Source organism: Crotalus tigris, unplaced genomic scaffold (genome assembly GCF_016545835.1).
Source record: "Crotalus tigris isolate CLP2741 ecotype Arizona unplaced genomic scaffold, ASM1654583v1 scf7180000019097.2288821080:1192077, whole genome shotgun sequence".
NCBI classification, from domain to species: Eukaryota; Metazoa; Chordata; class Lepidosauria; order Squamata; family Viperidae; genus Crotalus; species Crotalus tigris.
In genome coordinates this window covers 233,538-256,418 of record NW_024097373.1, presented here as the reverse complement: position 1 = coordinate 256,418, position 22,881 = coordinate 233,538, and the positions used below count along the sequence as shown (strand labels likewise).

Below are 22,881 nucleotides of genomic sequence, written 5' to 3'. Positions count from 1 at the left end.
CACCTGCTGTTAGGAACGGACAGTGGACCATCCCTGCATTTGAACACTAACCGATATAGTCCCTTCCAATCATGGAAGCAAATATAAGGGTAGGTAGCTGCCTTGGAGTCCGAGATCTCTACGGATTCTCCTAGCTCATTTTTAAAAGGAATCAGATGCTTTATTTGCCTTATCTCTACAAATTTTCTGCAAATCTACAGTTCCATGTGCGGAAGTTTCAGTATAGTATTTCCATCTTTTACCTTCTTTTGTCTCTATTAGAAGTCTTTCTTGTAGGATTTAAGTAGCCCTAATTTATCTGTAAATTTACATGTGGTTTCTATGTTCTTAAAAGCAACTCATTTTTCTTTTACTTGTTTTCCTCTTGTTGCTGGTATTCATGATTCCTTTCTTACCTGATGCTGAAAATCTTTGCTCAATAGTCAGGCATCGTGCCTAAAACTTTCAGCCTCAGTGTTACCTCTTAAATCATAACTTATTCTAAAAGCATGTTGGGTTCCTCCATGTTTGACATACATTTTATAAATATTTGTCTGCATCACTTTTCACAATGGGTGTTGATTTAATAGACATGAAGGATATATGAAAGACAGTACAGGGTTAATGATCAAATGTCAAACGATATGGAGAATCTTTTAATATGTCAATTATCCAAGTTTATTCATTTACCACTGCTTATGTGTTAGTAGTAAATGAATAAACCTGGATAATTGACATATTAAAAGATTCTTCATAAAGTTTGACATTATTTGATCATTAACTGAATACTCTCTACTGATATATAAATAGTGGAGATAGAAGTTTAGGGTTAAGTATTTTGAAAGCAATAGAATATACACCCATGTCCAAAAAGGGTGGAGTCTGCTTAAGCATACAGTACTATTTTTGTCATTTTGATTGAAGTGCCACAGATACTTGTCGTGATTCACTGTTTTACTACATATGTATTGTATATGTGTATGTTGTTTGGACAATAATGTGTGCTAGATGGATTTCCAGAACTAGTAAATGATCTAAAGCAGGGGGTCCCCAATCCCCGGTCTGTGGACCAGTACCGGGCTGCGGCATGCCAGCAACTGGTCCACACAAACAAGGAAAACCCCATCCATAGGATGTAGGCAGCACACAAAACCACGCCCCCTTCGGTCTGCGGGAAAAACCTCTCTCCACATAACCAGTCCCTAGTGCCCAAAAGGTTGGGGACCTCTGATCTAAAGGGATCCTTTTTCCATGGTATAGTGAAAACATGCACATTTTTGCAACCAGATTAGTAAGTCACATATTTGTCATGATTTTTGAAATGTGAATATGCAGTATGCTTCCAATCTTCATTTAGATTGGATTAATTATGGAAAATTATTAAATGGTTAATAGAAAAAGAACTTGATAAGACATTCCTGGATTTCATATTCCTACTGCAAGCCACCTGGTCACTTTAGATAGCAAGATGAATTTAATAAATATAAATGTAAGCAGTAAAGTGTCAAATTTTTGTAAATAAAGGTAATATACGGTATGGTGGTTAAGGCACCATACTAGAAAGCAAGGGACTGTGAGTTCAAGTTCCACCTTAGCCATGAAAGTAAGCTGGGTTATCTTGGACCAGTCACTCTCTCTCAACCCAATAGGGTGGTTGTGGGGAAAATAAAAGGTGCTTTGTTGAGTATGTTTGCCATCTTGCTTTTAAAAAAATAATAAAAATACAGGATATAAACAATATAAATGTGCATGAATAAACAACCAGCTATCTACCGTGTTCATAACTGGGCTTGGGGAAGAAGTAAACAAAAAATATGGAAGAAAATTCTTGATAACACAACATTTTTTATTATTCAATTTTCCTTTCTCTTTTAAATCTATTTGCATAACGATCAGAGGCGATTACACATATTGTTACCTTTGGCACCTTTGAGGGAAGATAGAATATAGAAAGCAAAACTATGAAGAAGAAATGTGTGCTGCAAATGAATTTGCAAACCCAAGACTGCCACAAGACTTTGAATGATTTTGCCAGGGAGTATTAGAAAGTGATTTGACGGAAGTCCTTTCTATGCTTATACTCCACTTTTTACAGAAACTCTCTTGGAAAAGTTCAAGATTGCTCTAATGTATTCTTAACTTTCATCAATTAGCTTAACCTCAGAGTGGTTATACTTTTCTCTGATCTTTGACTTTTTATTACTATTATGTTATTACATATATTATTCAGATGTGACAGAATAATGGATCTAAGAGTAAAGCTAACCATCCATTTCAAAATTATGCAATCCTATATTCTAAAAGCTATACAATGTGTCCCACATGCCTGTCTTATAGGCCTTACGTTTTTCTGTTTAAGAATATATTATAACTGCAATATCAATTTAGTGCTCCATCATTTTTAATTTACACTTAACTAAAAAAGGATATTATCAAGTATCCAGTCTGCATGTATAGTCACAAACCTCTTTTCCAACCACATAATACTTTAGCCTAGAAATATTTTTTCCAAATATACACATAGGCCTTATAGATGGCCATTCATTTAAAAGTTTTTATATTTCTTTATTGTAACTGAAAACTGTACATAAAAAGAAGATGCAAAGTTACATTTGTCATAACCACTGTAAGAAATAAATTTTTGCCCAACTGAAAAGGGAGTGCAAATATTTTACATTTCATAAAGTGACAAAAATAAACCAAGATGAATAGATTGTGGTTTGTAGAAATGATACAAAGTCAAACTAGATTTTTATAATATTGCCCAAAAAGAAAATTTCTTTGAAATGAAAAAAATTGTATAGTTTTATTTCTAATCTTTAAAAAAATATAAATGAATTTAGAAGAGAATCACAGTATAGGGCCTAAGTATCTTAAACCATTACAAGGTACATAAAAATAGACACAGATTCCTTGGAAACTTTAATTCTTTGATTAAGCAGCAAGCATTTCACTCCTCCAGGCAAAAACACTGCTTAACACAACCCCTACCCAAAACAGGACGTTGCAAGCTGTATGCACATAATCTGGAAAGCACACAATTTTTTAAAAGGACAACATTTTGCTATGTACATATTCAGTACTACAAATGCTAAACATTTTGTTACTGTATGGCATAGCGTATGTAAAGCAGTATTATACTACATACCATACCATCATACCGAAACACACAAGTGCCCAGTTATAGTTTCAATAGTCTAAAATTGCCATTTAAATGGCAGCACCCAATTTTCTGCATACTGAAGTTCTAGCAACAAGAGACAAGACAAAAGTTAGCCAAAAAAAAAAAAAAAAAAGACAATACAGTCACTGGGAAACCTGATCTACATATTTAAATACTGAAGATGCATTGTTAATAGTTTGGTATTTAGAGAGTTATGCCAAAATGCACAAACAGGACTATGGCAGATTGGAAGAATACAGTGGGTTAATATTGACATCAGAACCAAAGGATAAATATAGCAAAGTACCAAGAATTCTGGCAAGAGATAGTGATGCTTCCCCCCCCACCGAAAAGCCAGTATTAAAAACCAAACACTCTGGTTGGATACAGATAATGTACAAGAGACATCCATTGAAGGAATTTCTATTTAATATACTACAAAGGAAATTTGATTTAAATAAGAATTTTAAAAAATTAAAAACATGAAAGTTAATGGGCAAATCCCTTTAACGCCTTAATCATGATAAGGTGTTAGTCTAAAAGTTTTGATATTTGAGGTGTAAGATGCAGTACATAAGAGACTAATACAGCTTTGCTATACATGAAATCATCCAGAATTTTAACTCTGAAAGTTAAAACACTGTTGTTTTAGTAAAAAGTGGGGAAGTCAACTATATTAAAGAGATGCACATCTTTCAGAAAATAGATTTTCATTGCTTGGTATTTCTTGCCCAAAATTAAAAGCCTGTCACTTTGATTATAACAGTTAAACTCCAGCTGATTAAGTAAGGCATGAGTTGGTACTGTTTTTGATACCAAGAAAAAAAAAAATGAGGGGACATGCACTGGCAAGGAACAGCAAAAAGAGACTGAGATATTTCAAGAAATGAAGGAGGAAACATCCTTAATATTAGACTGTTTCACCAGGCCCCTATACCAGGGGTAGGCAACCTTGGCTTTTATGATTCATGGACTTCAACTCCCAGAATTCTTGAGTCAGCATGGCTCAGCTTGGAAACCTCTCCCTTTCCCCTCAGCATGGCTGGCTCAGGAATTCTGGGAGTTGAAGTCCACGAGTCATAAAAGAGCCAAGGTTGCCTACCCCTGCCCTATACGTATGGAATTCAGCATTCCTCACCAAATTATTTCAGAACTTAATAGAATAAAATTTCAGGTAAGTAGTATTACAAAGTTTATTAAAAAGAAGACAACTGTGACTTTATTAGCCACCTGGCTGCCAGTGTTGGATGCAAATGGTAGCCCCATTTGCTGTCTATCACAGAGTTTGCACTAGTAAGTCATGTTTCCAGTATTAGAAGACCACATATATAGTTGAACCTCTTTAGTACCTTAGCTTTGCACTCTTCAAAACCTTTCCAACAAGGAGACTGAAGAAAAGTACTTTATGAAGAAATATAGAAAATACAAGCCTAGAAAAATGTATGAAGTGGTGGTATCTGTCAAAATCTGAATGGCAGGCTTGTCAGTAATACTTGCGCTCCTAACATAGGAAAATGTAAAAATAATTTCCCCAATTTATTACATTTACAGCCCTGTTTGAATCTTAAACTGAAACGCTTTCACTATCCAGATGGTTTATTTCCATGAAGTTAAATATAAAGGATTTTATAAAATAAATAGAGTAAAAACCAGTTGAAGTCACAGTGCAGTGAATTTTCTTTTCTTTTTTAAAAAGAAGTTAGCTTTGTAAAATGCTGACTTTGTAGACATGGTTTTCTTTGCAATAATCTACTGCACTGAAGTTTCTCTCGCTCAGAAGATCATTCATATATTATATATCCATTTCCACCTTCTTTGTGACAGTTCCAATACTGTGGAAAGCTTGCTTTCCCTCCCTTCACCTCTTCATTAGCTGAGGAAATAGACACTGATACTACTTTAATTATCATAGTTCTGCCCTATTTGCTTAATGTAGCGGGGACTGTGATTCTGTCTGGATTCCAATAAGTGAAGGTGGCTGTGGCCCACCAGTGGAGGACAGTGCTGGTCTTGGGTTTAGACGAGGAGGCATGGAATTAGCTGGACGGATGAGTGGTGGAGGGGGCTGGTTTAGGGTTGGCCTTGGTTGAATAAATCGAGCTTGTTGCTGTAGTGGTGGAGGCTGACGATGGAGAGCTGGAGCAGCTGGAAGGGTTGGACGAAGCAATGGAGGAGGCTGGTTCAAAGTTGTTACAGGGGTTGCTGGTGTTGGAGTAGACACCTGGGCTGGTGGAGAAGACCCTACACACTGAGGTGTCTGAGGGATCTGGGCCTGTAAATAAAGTGATAAGATATGTAAAAGCAGCCATTCTTCATCATCATGCAGTTTGGGTATCCGCTACCTCCAGAAACAGGAAAGCACTGTTAGTGTAGCCATATTTGTAGTTAAGAAACCTCTTTTTTAAAAAACAACCATTTCTAAATTATTTAGCAATATAAGGAAATAAAATATTCAATATATATAAAAAAAGAAAATCTAATAATATTCAGGATTATTCAGCTATGTTTTCTGTATTAGTAGTATGGGAAGAACCAGAGATAGCCCAGATTGGAAGTGTTTGGCTAACACAATCACAATGAAGAAAGATCTCTACAAATAAGGACGCAATAAGCTTCCAACACTGGTGCATTCCTCTTCAACTTAAATATTACATTTTGTGATAGGAAATGTAAGCTTATTTATTATTTGATACACAGAAACACACCTCATCTTCTTCATCTGTACTTTTTCCTGATGACACATTAGCGTTTTTTGTGTCCTCTCCTAAAGCAGAAGCATCACCGTTAGAAGCCAGGGTTCCTTGCTCTGCTTCCCATTCCTGCAATACCTCCTCTAGGTTAAAACGACGCCTGTAGTTTACAAAGAAGTTCTTCACTTGGCCAACAGTCTTATTGCCAATTACATCAGCAATAGCTTGAAAATCTTTACCATATTTGCGGACACCTAAAAAAGACAAAATAAGTAAATAAAATTCAAGTTAATAAGCAGAAATCTGCATGATATGTATGCCCTCTATAGGTGACAGGAAACCCCAATTTTAAAAGCAGAAGTGCTTCTATAAGGATTGATCACAGGGGAAAACATTGTAATATTGTTAGCAGTTGGTATACTTTACTGATCAAATTGTAATATTGTGAATATCACTACTTCTAAAAGTACCGCAGTTCATTCACAATATCATTTATTTGACTCAAAGCTTTTTAGTTAAGCAAATCATAACTCCTCCATTGCTTCGTCCAACCCTTTGGATGAATATTGAGGGGAATCTCCTGACACTAAAAGTTCCCAAGCTGCTACTCTTTCCTGCCACAACAGACACAAGTACATATGGCTACATTTAAAAAAAAAAATGTTTTCACAGTATCAAGAATTACAACCTGAAAGAAAATATTAGTAACACTAGTGTACCTTGAACTGCAAGAAGTTGTTCTTCTGTTGTCCAACGGGCATTTATTTTTTGATTTGACTATTAAGAAATAAAGAATGACAGCACACAGCAAACTATTAAAAACAACTGAAAATTTCAGCCACAACACCACCTTTCAATTCAATTACCTAGATTTACATTTGTCAATTTTAGTAGCTCAGGATGTTTCCCTAGAACTCCATGAACTGAATTAGAAATACAAAAATATATTTTAAAACATTAGATTCTTGGTCTATCTCTGTGGTAGGCAAATTGATGCTTTCTAGATATTCTGAATCACAACTCCCACAAGCCCTTGCTACTGGGTATGCTAGTTAAAGTAGTAACGGCTGACATCCAAAACATTGTCTACAGCAGGGTCTCCCAACATTTTCTATACCTTTTCTATATTCTCGCACCCCTTACAAAAGTTCAAAATAACGGCAACGAATTATACATATACACTATACTTTTGAAAACCCATGTTTTTGCACCCCCTGGAATATTGTCTTGCATCCCTGGTTGGGAATCCCTGGTCTAAAGCTAGCATCCATTCTCCAAAGTTTAAACAATAATTTTTTGAAACCTTACATGAAAATGATAGGGACATTTGGTAGTTGGAATCCTCTGCCTGCAATGCATTGATTTGCTACTGAGCTAAAGCCCTTCCTGTAAGAAAATGCGGTCTCCATTCTTTTTTAAAGCAACACATCTGATAGGCCTAGTCCACTCCAGAGTTGAAGCAAATGAGACAATCACTCATACAGACTGGCAAGTACATTGAAAATCTCACTGGATTTTTGTATGCCAACTAATGACTACAATCTAGAGTGAAAGTACAGTTGGAACAATCCTTTCAGAAAGTAATTAAAAGGTCTGTTTAAATCTTCGTTTTATGAGTATTAAATCTGCTTTTGAACTTGCATTGAATGAACGGTTGTCACTCAATAAAATATATGAAAATGTCTTAAATACATTTTTTAAACACTTAAAAACCTATATAGGGTTCGTATCAACTTTTTTCATCAAAGCAAATTGTCACAAATGAAAATACTTTCAGAATAGTCTTCAGTTCCTAGCAGAATAACAATACTGAAAATTTACCTACATTTCACAGTGACTCACCTCAGGCGGTTTGAATTCATCTATTCCACCTTCAATTTTCTGCTTAAGTGCACTGTTTACTTGCTTAGCATTCTGGACCTTGTCCAATGAACAAAATAGGAATGAAAATTAGCTGCTACAAAATAGTGTAAATATCAACTGCTAAGTGATTAATTGAAAATTAAACCAAAGGCCCTAAAAAAATGAAATAAAATAAAATTTTGAAGAGATGAAGCTTTTCTCAAGGAGCAAAGCAATTTGCCTGTTTCCATGCACAAAGAATAAACTGGGTTAGTAAAATGAGTGTGATTATCTAAATATTAGTATTGATTGAATTAATGTGAATGTAGGATTGTATTTTCTTTTGGTGTACCACCTAGAATCTATATTAATTAAGGTGGCATATAGAAATTATGAAGTAAACAGCAAGAAATAAAATGGTGGCTTCCAGCAAGATCTTGAATTCCTGATGTAAAATCTGAGACTAATATTGTTATCTGCTTATACCTAGTTAAGAATCAGGGTTATTTGCTTCAAGCATTGGAGAGCTTCATTAAGTCCTTGTGATTAAGCATCACAGAATAGAATCACCATTATTTTCTCTTCTTTTTCCATGTTCTATCATCCCTATGCTATTTTGTATTTATGTAAATTCATAACTCCTTTTAAACATTTATCTTGCTGAAAATGGGGCAGCATTAGAAAGAGTGCGCTTTTATTATTTTTCTAGACCATTTTTTCTATCCAGTTGAAAGGGACTGAATCTACTAGAAATCAAAATGCTACATGGTTCCAAACTGCAGCATGACACTCTTGGATACCACAGTAAACTCACAGGGATTCTGTGGAATAACAAAGTGATACTTGACATCTGTTGGACGCTGTGTATACTACAAGACTAGGAGTGCTGTGAAAAAATTACTAAAATACTAAAGGTGCCATGAATCAAGAAAGTTTGGGAACCTTTACCAAATACATTTATTTATATCCTGTCTTTATTGTTTTTACAAATAACTCAAGTCCAACATAATTTCCTCCTCCTATTTCTCTACAATGGGAAGAGAGAGAGAGACTGGCCCAAGACACACAGTTGACTTCAAGGGCTCAGCTGGGACTAGAACCCAAAACCTTCTGGTTTCTAGCCTGCTGCTTTAACTTCTAGACCAGTGGTTCTCAACCTTTTTAATGCCGCGACCAACCGGTTGTAAGTCGAGGACTACCCAACCAGTTGTAAGTCAAGGACTACCCAACCGGTTGTAAGTCGAGGACTTTCCCTGCCCGGAAGTGCCACGCATGTGTGGTGCCGCCCCCTGTGCCGGCCGAGGCGTAGCTGGTAAGGGGCAGCGACGGCGCAGGGCTACCACCAGCTGGCCCAGCCCAAGGGAGGTAAGGCACCCGCTGGGCCCCACGCGCGCCAGCAACCCTCCCTGCGCCCGCCGGCCTCCCACCTCCCACCCCTGGTCCTCTTTTACTTACATTTTAGTAGTTGCTCAGCAGGGAGGGGTGGAAGCTTCCAGACAGCTCGCCTTTGCTGCAGACAACTTGCAGCATCGTTTGCAGAATGGGGCTTTTGGCGGGCTCAGCAGGGCAGAGACAGCCTGGACAATTCCTATTGGCTTTTGAAAGCCAATAGAGTTAGACTCTATTCAAAAGAGTCTATTCTATTGGCTTTCAAAAGCCAATAGAATAAAAGGGAGTAGCACAGCTAAGGAAAAGGGGAAAAAATGGTGGACTGCATTGTTTGGCGACCCCCGTGAAATGGTCGTTCGACCCCAAATGGGGTCGCGACCCACAGGTTGAGAACCGCTGTTCTAGACCAAACTATCTACAAAAGTTCAATACAGGATTAAGATACTAATAAAACCACACTAAAACTGAAACAATGAATTTACTTTTATTGAAGTTAATAAGTTTAGATAAGAGTCATGGTGGCACAGTGGTTAGAATTCAGTATTGCAAGTTAACTCTGCCCAATGTTAGGAGTTTGACCCTAACGAGCTCAAGACTAACTCAGTCTTCCAACCTTCCGAGGTCAGTAAAATGAGGAGCCAGATTGTTGGGGGCAATATGCTGACTCTATAGACCGCTTAGAGAGTGCTATAAAGCAGGGTTCCCCAACCCTCGGTTTGTGGACCGGCATCAGTCCACAGCATGCCAGCAAGTGGGCCGCACAAACAAGCAAAGCTCCATACTCAGAATGCAAACAGTATTCAAAAGCACACCCCCTCTGGTCTGTGGAAAAAGCTTTCTCCATGGCACCGGTTCCTGGTGCCCAAAAGGTTGAAGACCTCTGCTGTAAAGCACTATGAAGCGATATGTTAGTCTGCGTGCTATTGCTATTGCTATCTATGTAGACTTGAGAGAACCAACAGTTATGCTGAAGCCTCAACTCATGAACCTATTTTAATAACCAGAAACTCACACACTAAATTTATTTTCAATCTACCATTTCACTTTTAACAGGCATGTTTCAGATTTCTCTGTTTATTAGAACCTAAAATATAAAAACATACCTCCCCCAAGTAAACCTGGTAATTAAAATACCTGTCGCTTCAGTGAGATCAGCTCCATATCCAGCTGCCTAAGAAGTGTATTGGCGGCATTGGGGCTACATGAAACCGCTACCACGTCTTCTTGAATTAAGTACATGCCTTTTGGAGGACGGCATTTAGAGCGCTGAGAATGATGACGATGTTGCAAACTTTGATATTCTCTTCTACCTAATCCTATTTTGCTGGACTGCACAGGCTGCTCATGATTCCCCTGTAATGTTTGAAATTTTTTTAAAAAAAAATTAAGCACAATACCTTGCTTTAAAAAAAATTATCACATTAATTGTATCGCATTATTATTCAAACTTTCTAAAATCTCTCTTAACACATAGTTCTCATATCACATATGATCAGACAAGACAATAAAATCAACTGCATAGATTTTCCTTGGCAAAAACAGGCCACATGGCTAACATGTGATCAGATAAGTTGGGAGTTCTCAAACTTTATGTTGCCATGACCCTCTAAAATGATAACTAATTTGTGAGATTTCTGTATGAATAACTGTATTCGCATTAGAAGGAAATATAATTAAATTACATTTTCTACCTATCAGTACAAGCATCAATATACATTTATATGATACAGATATCCATGTTCTAAATAAACAAATTCCAATGTATTTTCAGGAAAAGAAATTAATTACATTAAATCTCTGACAGACTCAGCAATCTCATAAAACTTAAAATTCTGCTCATAAATGCAGGGAGAGGATAAAGATTGTTGCTAAATATCCCTATCACTGATTGCAGCGTCTGAAGACCAAAATATAATAATAAAAATAGAACCTAAGTTAGGTGACTAACTTCAGTTTGTATTACCTCTTTTTTACTTTCCTTTTTGGGATCATAATCACTATCATTTCCATCCATAGGGTGAGGTTCTTCAACATCATCGTCGCTGAGGATTGAAAATGATTAGTCAATATTTATTTTCACTACTCAATTTCTGCCCTAAGTGCTCAAATAGACTTTGTGTTTATTGTATTCTACATCATAAAATTTCACTTTAGTTTTAAATATTACCAGTGCAGTCATTTTTAAATACACAACTACAAATTATTAAAATTTCATGTCTTTATTATATGAATATCAGATTTAAAAGAATTTTAAGCAATATATCCATACTGAATAGAATAGAATAGAATAGAAGCTGGAAGGGACCTTAGAGGTCTTCTAATCCAGCCCTCTGTTCAAGTAGGAGAACCTATACCATCACAGACAAGTGACTGTCTAGCCTCTTTTTAAAAATCTCCAGTGATGGAGCACCCACGATTTCTGGGGGTAAGCTATTCCACTGATTAATTGTTTTCACTGTCAGGAAGATTCTCCTTAATTCCAGGTTGCTTCTCTCTTTGATCAGTTTCCAACCATTGTTTCTTGTCCTGCCCTTTAGTGCATGGAGAATAACTTGACCCCCTCTTCTTTGTGGCAGCCCCTCAAATACTGGAATACTGCTATCATCTCTCCCCTATTTCTTCTTTTCTTTAGACTAGCCAAACCCATTAAACAAATTTAAACATTTCCTCTTTATTTCAAGTATCTCAGGCCAAGGTGCAAGACTGTTAAAAACCCCTACTCATTTTACAAGAAATCTACAATTAAGCATACCTTCTCTAAGACTATAAAACGTAATAATCGTCTAATACCTGCTTTGGAATGGTTAAGAGATTATTGAAATACTTGGTTCTGCTCCAACCAGAAATATTAAGATGGGTAGGAAAAAACATTCACTTCTGCCTTGTCAACACTAGCAAAAAGGTTGAGGGAAAAATCAGTATCTGTACTAGTAGTATTCCCCAAACTATAGATATGTTATTTGTTCAGAAATCTGAATCAATTACAAATGAAGACTAGTGTGAAACAGAAATGTTGACTACTGTTCACTAGTCACAATCAACTGCTGTGGTCTTGTATGTATCCATTGGAAAAAATATGAGAATTGCTTTTATGTGTTTTTTTTAATGATATTGCTTTATCAATTATCGAAACAAATCCATGTAATTATTGAAACAGGCTCTGTAAATAAATCTTAAAGAACTTTGCTCTACCTTGCAAGGTATTTAGAAATGTCTAAATATTTTTCAAATTTGAGGGGAGGGTTACTTTAAGAAGTGTCTGTTCAGCTATTTCTAACAATAGAACTAAATATGTAAGACCACAAGGTCGAACATGCTGCGTACAGCATTTTATTTTCATTGGTTATAACAACACAAAAATATCTGTTGCTATAATTTTAACAAATTCTATGCTCTGATGTAAAGAAGTGGGATTTCCATCTGCTTAACAAAAACAGGTACAGAGAAATAGAACAGTTTTCCCCAACTGGGTGTCCTCCAGAAATGTTGGGAACTTTCAGAATTTCAATGTTTGCGGTCCTGGGAACCAATACTTTCAACAAACTAGAAACCATGGAAATAGGCAAAATTGGCATAGAACCTATTAAACTAGAAACAGTCAAAGGAAGACAGAAACAAACAGAACACCTACTTTCTCTAAACAGATTACTTGTTTAAAACAGATATTGCATTGCTTACCTATCACCTTGATTATTTCTATTAGCTAGTTTTCTAGCTTGGCGGTCCATTAAACTTGTTCTAGAACGTGTTTTCTTCCAGGAATAGTAATATTTTACAAGGCTTGCAATAGTCTTGTCTGGAAGCTGAAACATGGTAAGATTATGCAAACTCTAGTTATAAATGCTATGGAAAAATTGGCACATAGTTTTGTATATATGAAAAAAATCATAAGGTGCTATTTTATAAACAAAATACATACATATTATTGAAGATTAATAGTAAAATAGAAAGTTCTTTAAATATAAAAAACATTCCTTAGTGTGAATAAAACATAAAAAATAAAGTACACATTTAAAGCCCATTTGCTACAATTTTGTTTCCTTATATACACATTTATTGAGAAAAATAAGGTAGGCAGGTATGCAAGAGTTAGATCCATAAATTGTTAAGTATAGTTTCATAATGATAAGAAAAAATTTTACAAGCATCTATTAAAACAAAAAATGATTAATGAAATTATATAACCGAGTTTGTATGTATTATACCATTTTTTTATCTTGACGTTCTTTAGCTTTTGACATAGCTTGTCTCCAAGATTTTAAGTGCTTTTTTGTTTTATCTCACAGGCTTTATACAACTTCAAATATTAAAGCATTATATTTATATGAATCCCTTGTTATATTTATTTATGCATTTTATGTATTATTATTATTATAATAATTGGAAGGGATCTTGGAGGTCATCTAGTCTAACCCCTTGCTCAGGCAGGAAACCCCCATATCTTTTCAGACAAATGGCTGGCCAGTCTTTTAAAAACTTCATTCACAACTTCTGGAGGCAGGTTGTTCCACTGATTAATTGTTCTAACTATCAGGAAATTTCTCCTTAGTTCTAGGTTGCTTCTCTCTTTGATTAGTTTCCATCCATTGCTTCTTGTCCTGCCTTCAGGCGCTTTGGAGAATAGCTTGACTCCCTCTTCTTTGTGGCAGTCCCTGAGATATTGCAACACTGCTATCAGGTCACCCCTAGTCCTTCTCTTCATTAAACTAGACATACCCAATTCCAGCAACCATTCCTTATATGTTTTAGCCTCCAGTCTCCTGATCATCTTTGTTGCTCTTCTCTGTATTCTTTTGAGAGTCTCAACATCTTTTTTACATCGTGGTGACCCAAAGTGGATGCAGTATTCCAAGTGTGGCCTTACCAAGGCACTGTAAAGTGGTATTAACACTTCACGTGATCTTTATTCTATCCCTCTGTTAATACAGCCCAGCACTGTGCTGCATTTTTGGCAGCTGCAGCATACTACTGGCTCATATTTAAGTGATTGTCCACTAGGACTCCAAGATCCCTCTCACAGTTACTACTATTGAGCAAGGTACCACTTATACTATACCTGTGCATTTGGTTTTTCTTGCCTAAATGTAGAATCTTACTTTTTTCACCATTGAACTTCATTTTGTTAAATAACGCCCAATGTTCAAGTCTGAACATTTATTAAATTTAAATTCACTCACACATTATAGAAATATAAAATCTGGGCCACACTTGGAATTTGGCAGTAGATGTTTAATTTTATGTTTAAAAAAGGAATGACCAAAGACAATGTTCTGTAATGTGCTCAGTGATACATGTAAATCTGAGGCTTTGAAAGGGACTAACAATACTGGGCAAGTGATTATATAGAAATTATATCTATGGCAACTTATGCCAAGCCGAGCAAATATTCACATGGCGAATTTCATTTTTCTATAATATCTCCGTATCTGTACTCATATGGGAAATAAAGCATTCAGGAGAAATAAATGTGACAGATAGCTAATATTAATCTACACATTTTTTTACCATATCCTTTTGACCCTGGAACAATGTGAGCAAGGCATTAACTTGAGAAGGATCTCTTTCCAAAATCAAAGAACCAGACAAGCATGCTTGCTGAATTGCAGAGAGCTATTCTAATAAACCTCTTGGACCATATACCACTGAGGAAGGCAACTGAGAACTCTTTTAAGTCGGATAGAATTATGGAAGCTAGTTCTTCCTTAAAGGAAATATTAATTAAATAACTCTTCCAACTGAATGATATCTGTGAATTGTTCTTGTTTAATAAAGGAACAATAAAAAGTCAATTAGAATATTTAGGGAAAAAGATAAAAAGTTAAGAAAAAGATTGATTTTTTTCTAGACTGATTCTTTACTGTTTTATAACTGTTATATAGAAACCCCAACACCCTGCACAGAGTAGTTTTTCTAAACTTTAAGATATGTGGACTTCAAATTCCAAACTTTCCGAGTCACCATTCTGGCTGGGAATTGAAGTCTACATATCTTAAAGTTGCCAAGGTTGAGAAACACTGCCATCAAGGGTCCTCTTTTGATGGAAAATAGGGTATTTATGTCTATTATTTCTTAATCTTAGAAAGTGGAATTTACCTTAATCATTAATTCAGATGAAATAGCATTAGCTTTATAAATCTATTACTAATTATTAACAAGTATTTTCCCTTTACTTGTAATATTTATTTTTTAAAGCTAAAGTTGTCTCAAGTTCTAGCTTCTGTTAAGGGATGGAACTTGGAAGACAGATTTATATTACTGTTAAATACATCTTCACAACTGAAGAAAAGAAATTTGGAATGAATAAATGTTGATTTTACCTTTTAAAATGAAAAAGAATAAATAACACACCAAAATGTACTCCACGAATTAGTTAAGTACTATATATGGTCAGTTTTAATTCACACCAAAAGCACAATTTAGCCAGTAACAATCATTGCAAATATTATAAATCAATATAATCTCTGTCTCCCTCTCTCTCTGTGTGTATGTGTATGTCTCTATATCAGTGGTTCTCAACCTTTTTAATGCCGTGACCCCCAACCGGTCGTAAGTCAAGGACTTTCCCTGTCCGGGAGTGCCGCGCATGCATGGTGCCGCCCCCTACGCCAGCCGAGGCGTAGCTGGCAAGCGGCAGAGATGGTGCAGGCTGACCACCGGCTGGGCCACCAGCTGGCCCAGCCCAAGGGAGGTAAGGCACCCGCCGGGCCCCATGCGTGCCAGCAACCCTCCCTGTGCCCGCCGGCCTCCCACCCCTAGCCCTCTTTTACTTACATTTTTAGTAGTTGCTCAGCAGGGAGGGGTGGAAGCTTCAGACAACTTGCAGCACCGTTTGCAGAATGGGACTTTTGGCGGGCTCAGCAGGGCAGAGACAGCCTGGACAATTCGTATTGGCTTTTGAAAGCCAATAGAATTAGACTCTATTCAAGAGACTCTATTCTATTGGCTTTCAAAAGCCAATAGAATAAAAGGGAATAGCACAGCTAAGGAAAAGGGGAAAAAAATGGCGGACTGCGTTGTTTGGCGACCCCCGCGAAATGGTTGTTCGACCCCAAATGGGGTCCCGACCCACAGATTGAGAACCACTGCTCTATATGCACACACATATGCCTGATTTTAAGAAGAGACTGTGTAAGTGCATTTGCATCACTTGGATTTTGCAGCTTTATGCAATGATCCTGCTTTCTTTCCCCAGAACAAAGACAAGTACTTTGAGTGTGTGAATTTTCCTAATGAGAGCTTATTTCCTATTTCACTTCACTTTTTTTTGCTTCTGATGCTCTTATACTCATCAACAGGAAATATGATTTTGTATCTTTTCATCCATTTTGTAATGTTTTAAATTTCTTTTAATGTTTGTAGATCTTTTTTATTAATTTCCATATTCTATAAATTTATGTCATTTATTCTGGATAATTCTGAACTCCTCTTGGGAGAATCTTAAAATGTGGGGGAACTGTTTTTCTATAGCATCATTATTGTATTATTTCAATGAATTTGAATTTTTCCTTTCGCAGTAGTTTCTGTATATGCCCATTAGATCATAATAAAACAGATTATTTTTTTATCTGGGAAAGAAAAAAAGTGCTTCTTAGCATGCCATATTGTAGTTTGCCTTAGCCACTGTCTTCAATCCTATACCACTTACTCTCTTGACCCTTGTGAAATACTCTGAAGGGTGGGGGTATCAGCAGTTTATTTCTTTACCATTTGTTGAATTCTGTGAAAGCTTTTTCCATGGAAACTGAAAGCTTGTTCAAAAAGGACTTTATCTTCAACTGTCCACTCATCTGGAAAAGGCGTAAAATTTGGGAGATCTGCAAGGGATTTCTCAATGTTGTGCTTATGCCAGAACAACATTCCAAGTGCCTTTAAAAAAAAAACCAAGCAGGTATAAGTTTCATGGTGTGCCATACTGACCTTTTACTTTCTTATGTTATCTTAATGATGTGCAAGATTATATCTGGGTGTGTCAGAAGACACATTTTACCCACCTAGCTGCACTTAATGTTTTTGACTTTCTCCAATACAAGCTATATATTCTGATGTAAAAAAAAAAAGGAAACACACAGCTTCACATTGTACAGTATATTGTTGCAAACAAGGTTGCAACCATTTAATCCCTTGCTTCTGCTTATATTCTACATAACCAAGTTCAAAGTGTTTACTTTAAAAAAGGGAATTTTGCCCTTTCTAAATTATTGAATTATTCTCACAAAGAAGTTTCAAGTAGATTTTTTGAAGAGTATCTGTTGTGCTATAGAACTTAAATAATATTTACACTTGTTTAAATAAATAAAACTGTAATTTGGGATTAAAATATTCAGCTCCATCATCTTTGACAATGCTGGCTAGATCTAATGGAAGTTGACATTTTAATTGGCCACAGGCTTCATTCATTCTCTAAACACGCTGACATTGAGGTAATTTGAAGATCTTCCCTTTTCATATTCAAATCATATCTGAAGTTTAACACTACATTCCACTCATTTTGGAAGTTAGGTTAGTTGATATAAGAAGTGAGACTTTTACCCATGACCCTTTTATTATAGAACTCTTCCCTGGGGATACTTGAATGCCCCTTTTCCCCCTTTACTTTCAGAAACAGATTAAAATTTTCCTTTAGAAGAAACAGAAGATGGAATGTTACTTCTCTGTTTTCTCTTTCCTCTCTGTTTTCTAAAACAATAGACACTATTTTATTTATTTATTTATTTGTTTATTTCTAAAATTTATATGCCGCCCAATCCCAAGGGACTCAGGGCGGCATACAAAATTAAAACAATAATATGACAATAAAACAATAAAATACATTCATACAGCGTGTCCGATCATATCCCCCCCCCCCGGGGACATCAGCCCCAGGCCTGCCGGAACAGGAGAGTTTTAATGGCTTTCTTAAAGGCCGGCAGGGTGGGAGTAGTTCGAACCTCGGGGGGAAGTTGATTCCACCAGGTCGGAGCCACCACAGAAAAGGCCCTTCCTCGAGGGCCCGCCAGCCAACATTGTCTGGCCGACGGGACCTGAAGGAGGCCCAATCTGTGGGACCTCACCGGTCTCTGGGAACTGTGCGGCAGTATGCGGTCCTGTAAGTAACCTGGCCCTATGCCATGAAGGGCTTTAAAGGTGATAACCAACACCTTGAATTGCGTCCGGAGACCCACAGGAAGCCAGTGCAGCTCGCGGAGGATAGGTGACACGTGGGCGTACCTTGGCGCGCCCACAATCGCTCTCGCGGCTGCATTCTGAACCAACTGCAGCCTCCGAACGCTCTTCAAGGGTAGCCCCATGTAGAGCGCGTTACAGTAATCCAGTCTTGAGGTGACAAGGGCATGAGTGACCGTGAGTAAAGCCTCCCGGTCCAAATAAGGCCGCAACTGGTGCACCAGGCGAACCTGGGCAAAGGTCCCCCTGGCCACAGCCGATAGATGTTGTTCCAAATTTAGCTGTGAGTCCAGGAGGACACCCAAGTTGCGTGCCTGCACTGAGGGAGCTAAATTTACCCCCCCCAGGACTAATGATGGACCATCCAGTTGACCTTTGGGAGGCAAGACCCAGAGCCACTCGGTCTTGTCAGGGTTGAGTCTAAGCCTGTTGACCCCCCTCCAGACCCTCACATCTTCCAGGCACTGGCACATCACGTCGACTGCTTCACTGAAAGGACACGGGGTGGAGATATATAATTGGGTATCATCCGCATACTGATGATACCTCACCCCGTGTCGCCGAATGATCTCACCCAGCGGTTTCATGTAGATGTTAAAAAGGAGGAGGGACAGGACCGAGCCCTGAGGCACCCCATGATCGAGGCGCCTAGGGGTCGATCTCTGTCTGCCCGCCAACACCGACTGCGACCTGTCAGAGAGGTAGGAGGAGAACCACCGCAATACGGTGCCGCCCACCCCCACCTCTCCGAGACGACGCAGAAGGATACCATGGTCGATGGTATCGAAAGCCGCTGAGAGGTCAAGAAGCACCAGGATAGAGGAATGACCCCTATCCCGGGCTCGCCAGAGGTCATCGGTCAGTGCGACCAAAGCAGTCTCAGTGCTGTAGCCGGGCCTGAAACCAGATTGAAAAGGGTCCTGATAATTAGTTTCATCCAAGGATCGCAAGAGTTGGGACACCACCACCTTCTCTACAACCTTCCCCACAAAAGGGAGGTTGGAGACAGGACAAAAGTTCTTCAAAACAGCTGGGTCCAGGGAAGGCTTCTTGAGGAGGGGCCTCACCACCGCTTCCTTTAAAGGTTGCGGGAAAGACCCCTCTATCAAGGAGGTGTTGATTATTTTATGATTATATAGTTTTACTTATCAAACAAAGCCTTGCAAAGAAAAATGCTAACTTGTCTTGTACTACTGATAATCTTTTAAAACTCTTACCTGTTCCACATTGTATCCATGTTTTTCCTTTGCTATAGCAATATATTCATCCACTGTGTAACAGAATGATGCTAGAATTATTTTCTAATATATTTACAAAAAACCCCCCACATTTTAGGATCATAGATCCCCATTACATATTATTCCTTTTTGGTTTATTTAAATATTACTGAAATAATATTTGTGCTACTTATGTTCATTATAGTTTTATTTATCTTTATATCCTGCTTCAACTCTATGCATCTCTAAAAAAATGCATATACTGAAAAGATTCTATAGGAAGGGAAAAAAGCTGTTCATCAAAACTGCAATTCTGCAGTGTTATTCAAGGGCAGTAAGAAATCCAACAATAAGCACAGAAAGGCTCATCTTGAAGTAATTCTATGGAAAGTCAAAAATCCAACTCACTACTATACCAGAGCTTTCAAACACCTTTTCATTAGCTATATAAGTACTTCGAGTTTTCTTCCTTCTAGCTTTTTTCTGATTCAGTGAAATAATATTACACTCAAATATGAGTGCAATACAAGGAGATTCAATGCAGTGTTTCCTTTTTTGCACCTAAAGGCTGTTGATCTTTATTGAAGAACAGCTTAGATCTCTGTATGGTTAAATAAGGTAGTAAGGAAAGAGAAGAATCAGATGAAGAGAGTTAAAAGTATAAAACTGATGTGGAGAGATAAATGTGACATTCTCAGAATGTCTGATAGAAAATAGGGAGCAAAAATATTTCATTTAGAAGGACAGACTTTATTTACAAATGAATACGAAGGTGAAGACTTTATTTAAGCCCTGAAATATGCAACATGAAAATGTGATGCATTTGTTAATTTGATGCCATTTTTATAATACTGTAACAATTAATTTTCTGAACTGAGATGCAGATATTTAAACTTATTAAATATCAATAATCTACAGTGAGGGAAAAAATTATTTGATCCCCTGCTGATTTTGTACGTTTGCCCACTGACAAAGGAATGATCAGTCTATAATTTTAATGGTAGCTTTATTTTAACAGTGAGAGACAGAATAACAAAACAAAACCAAAAAAAAAAAAAAAAAAAAAAAAAAAAAAAATCCAGAAAAACCCATTTCAAAAAAGTTATAAATTGATTTGCATTTTAATGAGTAAAATAAGTATTTGATCTCCTATCAATCAGCAAGATTTCTGGCTCCCAGGTGTCTTTTATACAGGTAACTAGCTGATATTAGGAGCACTCTCTTAAAGGGAGTGCTCCTAATCTCAGTTTGCTACCTGTATAAAAGACACCTGTCCACAGAAGCAATCAATCAATCCATCAGATTCCAAACTCTCTCTTTGGCATGACCAAAGAGCTGTCCAAGGATTTCAGGGACAAGATTGTAGACCTACAGAAGGCCGGAATGGGCTACAAGACTATCGCCAAGCAGCTTGGTGTGAAGGTGACAACAGTTGGTGCGATTATTCGCAAATGGAAGAAACACAAAATAACTGTCAAACTCCCTTGGTCTGGGGCTCCGTGCAAGATCTCACCTCACGGAGTTTCAAAGATCATGAGAATGGTGAGGAATCAGCCCAGAACTACACGGGAGGATCCTGTCAATGATCTTAAGGCAGCTGGGACCATAGTCACCAAGAAAACAATTGGTAACACACTACGCCATGAAGGACTGAAATCCTGCAGTGCCCACAAGGTCCCCCTGCTCAAGAAAGCACATGTACAGGCTCGTCTGAAGTTTGCCAATGAACATCTGAATAATTCAGAGGAGAACTGGGTGGAAGTGTTGTGGTCAGATGAGACCAAAATCAAGCTCTTTGGCATCAGCTCAACTCACTGTGTTTGGAGGAGGAGGAGAAATGCTGCCTATGACCCCAAGAACACCATCCCCACTGTCAAACATGGAGGTGGAAACATTATGTTTTGGGCGTGTTTTTCTGCTAAGGGAGATGGACGGGCCCATGTACCATCAAATCTTGGGTAAGAAACTCTCTCATCAAAGGCATTGAAAATGAGTTGTGGATGGGTATTCCAGCATGGCAATGACTCAAATCACACAGCCAAGGCAACAAAAGAGTGGCTCAAGAAGAAGCACATTAAGGTCCTGAAGTGGCCCAGCCAATCTCCAGACCTTAATCCCATAGAAAATCTATGGAGGGAGCTGAAGGTTCGAGCTGCCAAACGTCAGCCTCGAAACCTTAATGACTTGGAGAGGATCTGCAAAGAGGAGTGAGACAAAATCCCTTCTGAGATGTGTGCAAACCTGGTGGCCAACTACAAGAAACATCTGACCTCTGTGATTGCCAACAAGGGTTTTGTCACCAAGTACTAAGTCATGTTTTGCGAAGGGGTCAAATATTTATTTCACTCATTAAAATGCAAATCAATTTATAGCTTTTTTGAAATGGGTTTTTCTAAATTTTTGTTGTTATTCTGTCTCTCACCATTAAAATAAATGTACCATTAAAATTATAGACTGATCATTTCTTTGTCAGTGGGCAAACGTACAAAATCCGCAGGGGATCAAATAATTTTTTCCCTCACTGTAGGACAAAATTGAAATGTGTTTAAACTGTCATTTCCCCCATTTTTTTTAACATTTTGCTCTTAAAAATATATCTCTTAAAAGAATTAAATCCTACAGTCATATAATTGGGAATCTTTCCTTTTTTGGTAACTGGAAAATACATCAACATGGATTCATGAATCTATAAGTTCTTTTGAAGCAAGGGACTATTGAACAGGGATTCATGAATCCATAAGCCAATCATGCAATATATAGAATTGGCTATATATAGTAGCATGCAAGGACACCATACTAGATATATGAGCCTCTGACCAACAAAATATTCTTCAATTACCATGGCAGAAACATAAAAATTCTAAGTATCTAGATCATAACAATATGGATACATATATTCATGTTGGATTAATACATTTATTTATTCTGGAAGCTAATATAGGCTGTATCCTTCCAGAGAACCCCCGGGAACTGACTGTTACCTGGAATTAGATTTATTTGGTAATTATCTATTAGGATGTGTTATTTACTTCAGTTTATTTTGATAGTGATTTTACTTAATTTTCTTCTAAGCCATCATTAGTTGATTATAATTCAGCAGCATACACTTCAATCAATCAATCAATCAATGCCTCATCTAAAACTTCAGATTCAGAAGCATCAGAATACTGAGCAGGTATATAATTGGTCAGCTGTTGCAGGATGTTTCAGCCCACAGTATGCTAATGCAGATTTTATTGCTTATCATTATGCCTGATTTTATGTCACATGTTTGTCAATTTAGAAAGTGTATTTATATGAAATGCAAGGATATATTTTCAATATTTTATTAGATTGGATAATTTTTACTAGATAGGCCAATTACATCCTGAAAATTTAACTTATTCATTGCACTGAGGTCAAAACACAAAATTGTAATAGTATTCAAGATGTACCTTTT

General features: G+C 37.3%; 1 protein-coding gene across 3 annotated transcripts in view; it reads right to left on the bottom strand.

The window, feature by feature from the left end:
* Positions 1-1,848: 1,848 nt before the first annotated feature.
* RCOR3 (REST corepressor 3) overlaps positions 1,849-22,881 on the bottom strand; it is a 36,217-nt gene continuing 15,184 nt past the window's right edge. For 2 of the 3 annotated variants that reach the window (XM_039359661.1, XM_039359660.1), the window contains 9 exons: positions 19,443-19,495; positions 16,768-16,929; positions 12,742-12,866; positions 11,027-11,105; positions 10,198-10,416; positions 7,675-7,752; positions 6,552-6,609; positions 5,848-6,086; positions 1,849-5,414 (listed from right to left, as the gene is read on the bottom strand). In XM_039359661.1, coding sequence (XP_039215595.1) covers positions 5,070-5,414; positions 5,848-6,086; positions 6,552-6,609; positions 7,675-7,752; positions 10,198-10,416; positions 11,027-11,105; positions 12,742-12,866; positions 16,768-16,929; positions 19,443-19,495 — 1,358 coding nt within the window. In that variant the 3' untranslated portion in view covers positions 1,849-5,069. The remainder of the gene's footprint in view (positions 5,415-5,847; positions 6,087-6,551; positions 6,610-7,674; positions 7,753-10,197; positions 10,417-11,026; positions 11,106-12,741; positions 12,867-16,767; positions 16,930-19,442; positions 19,496-22,881) is intronic. The other variant, XM_039359662.1, reaches the window with a different exon arrangement.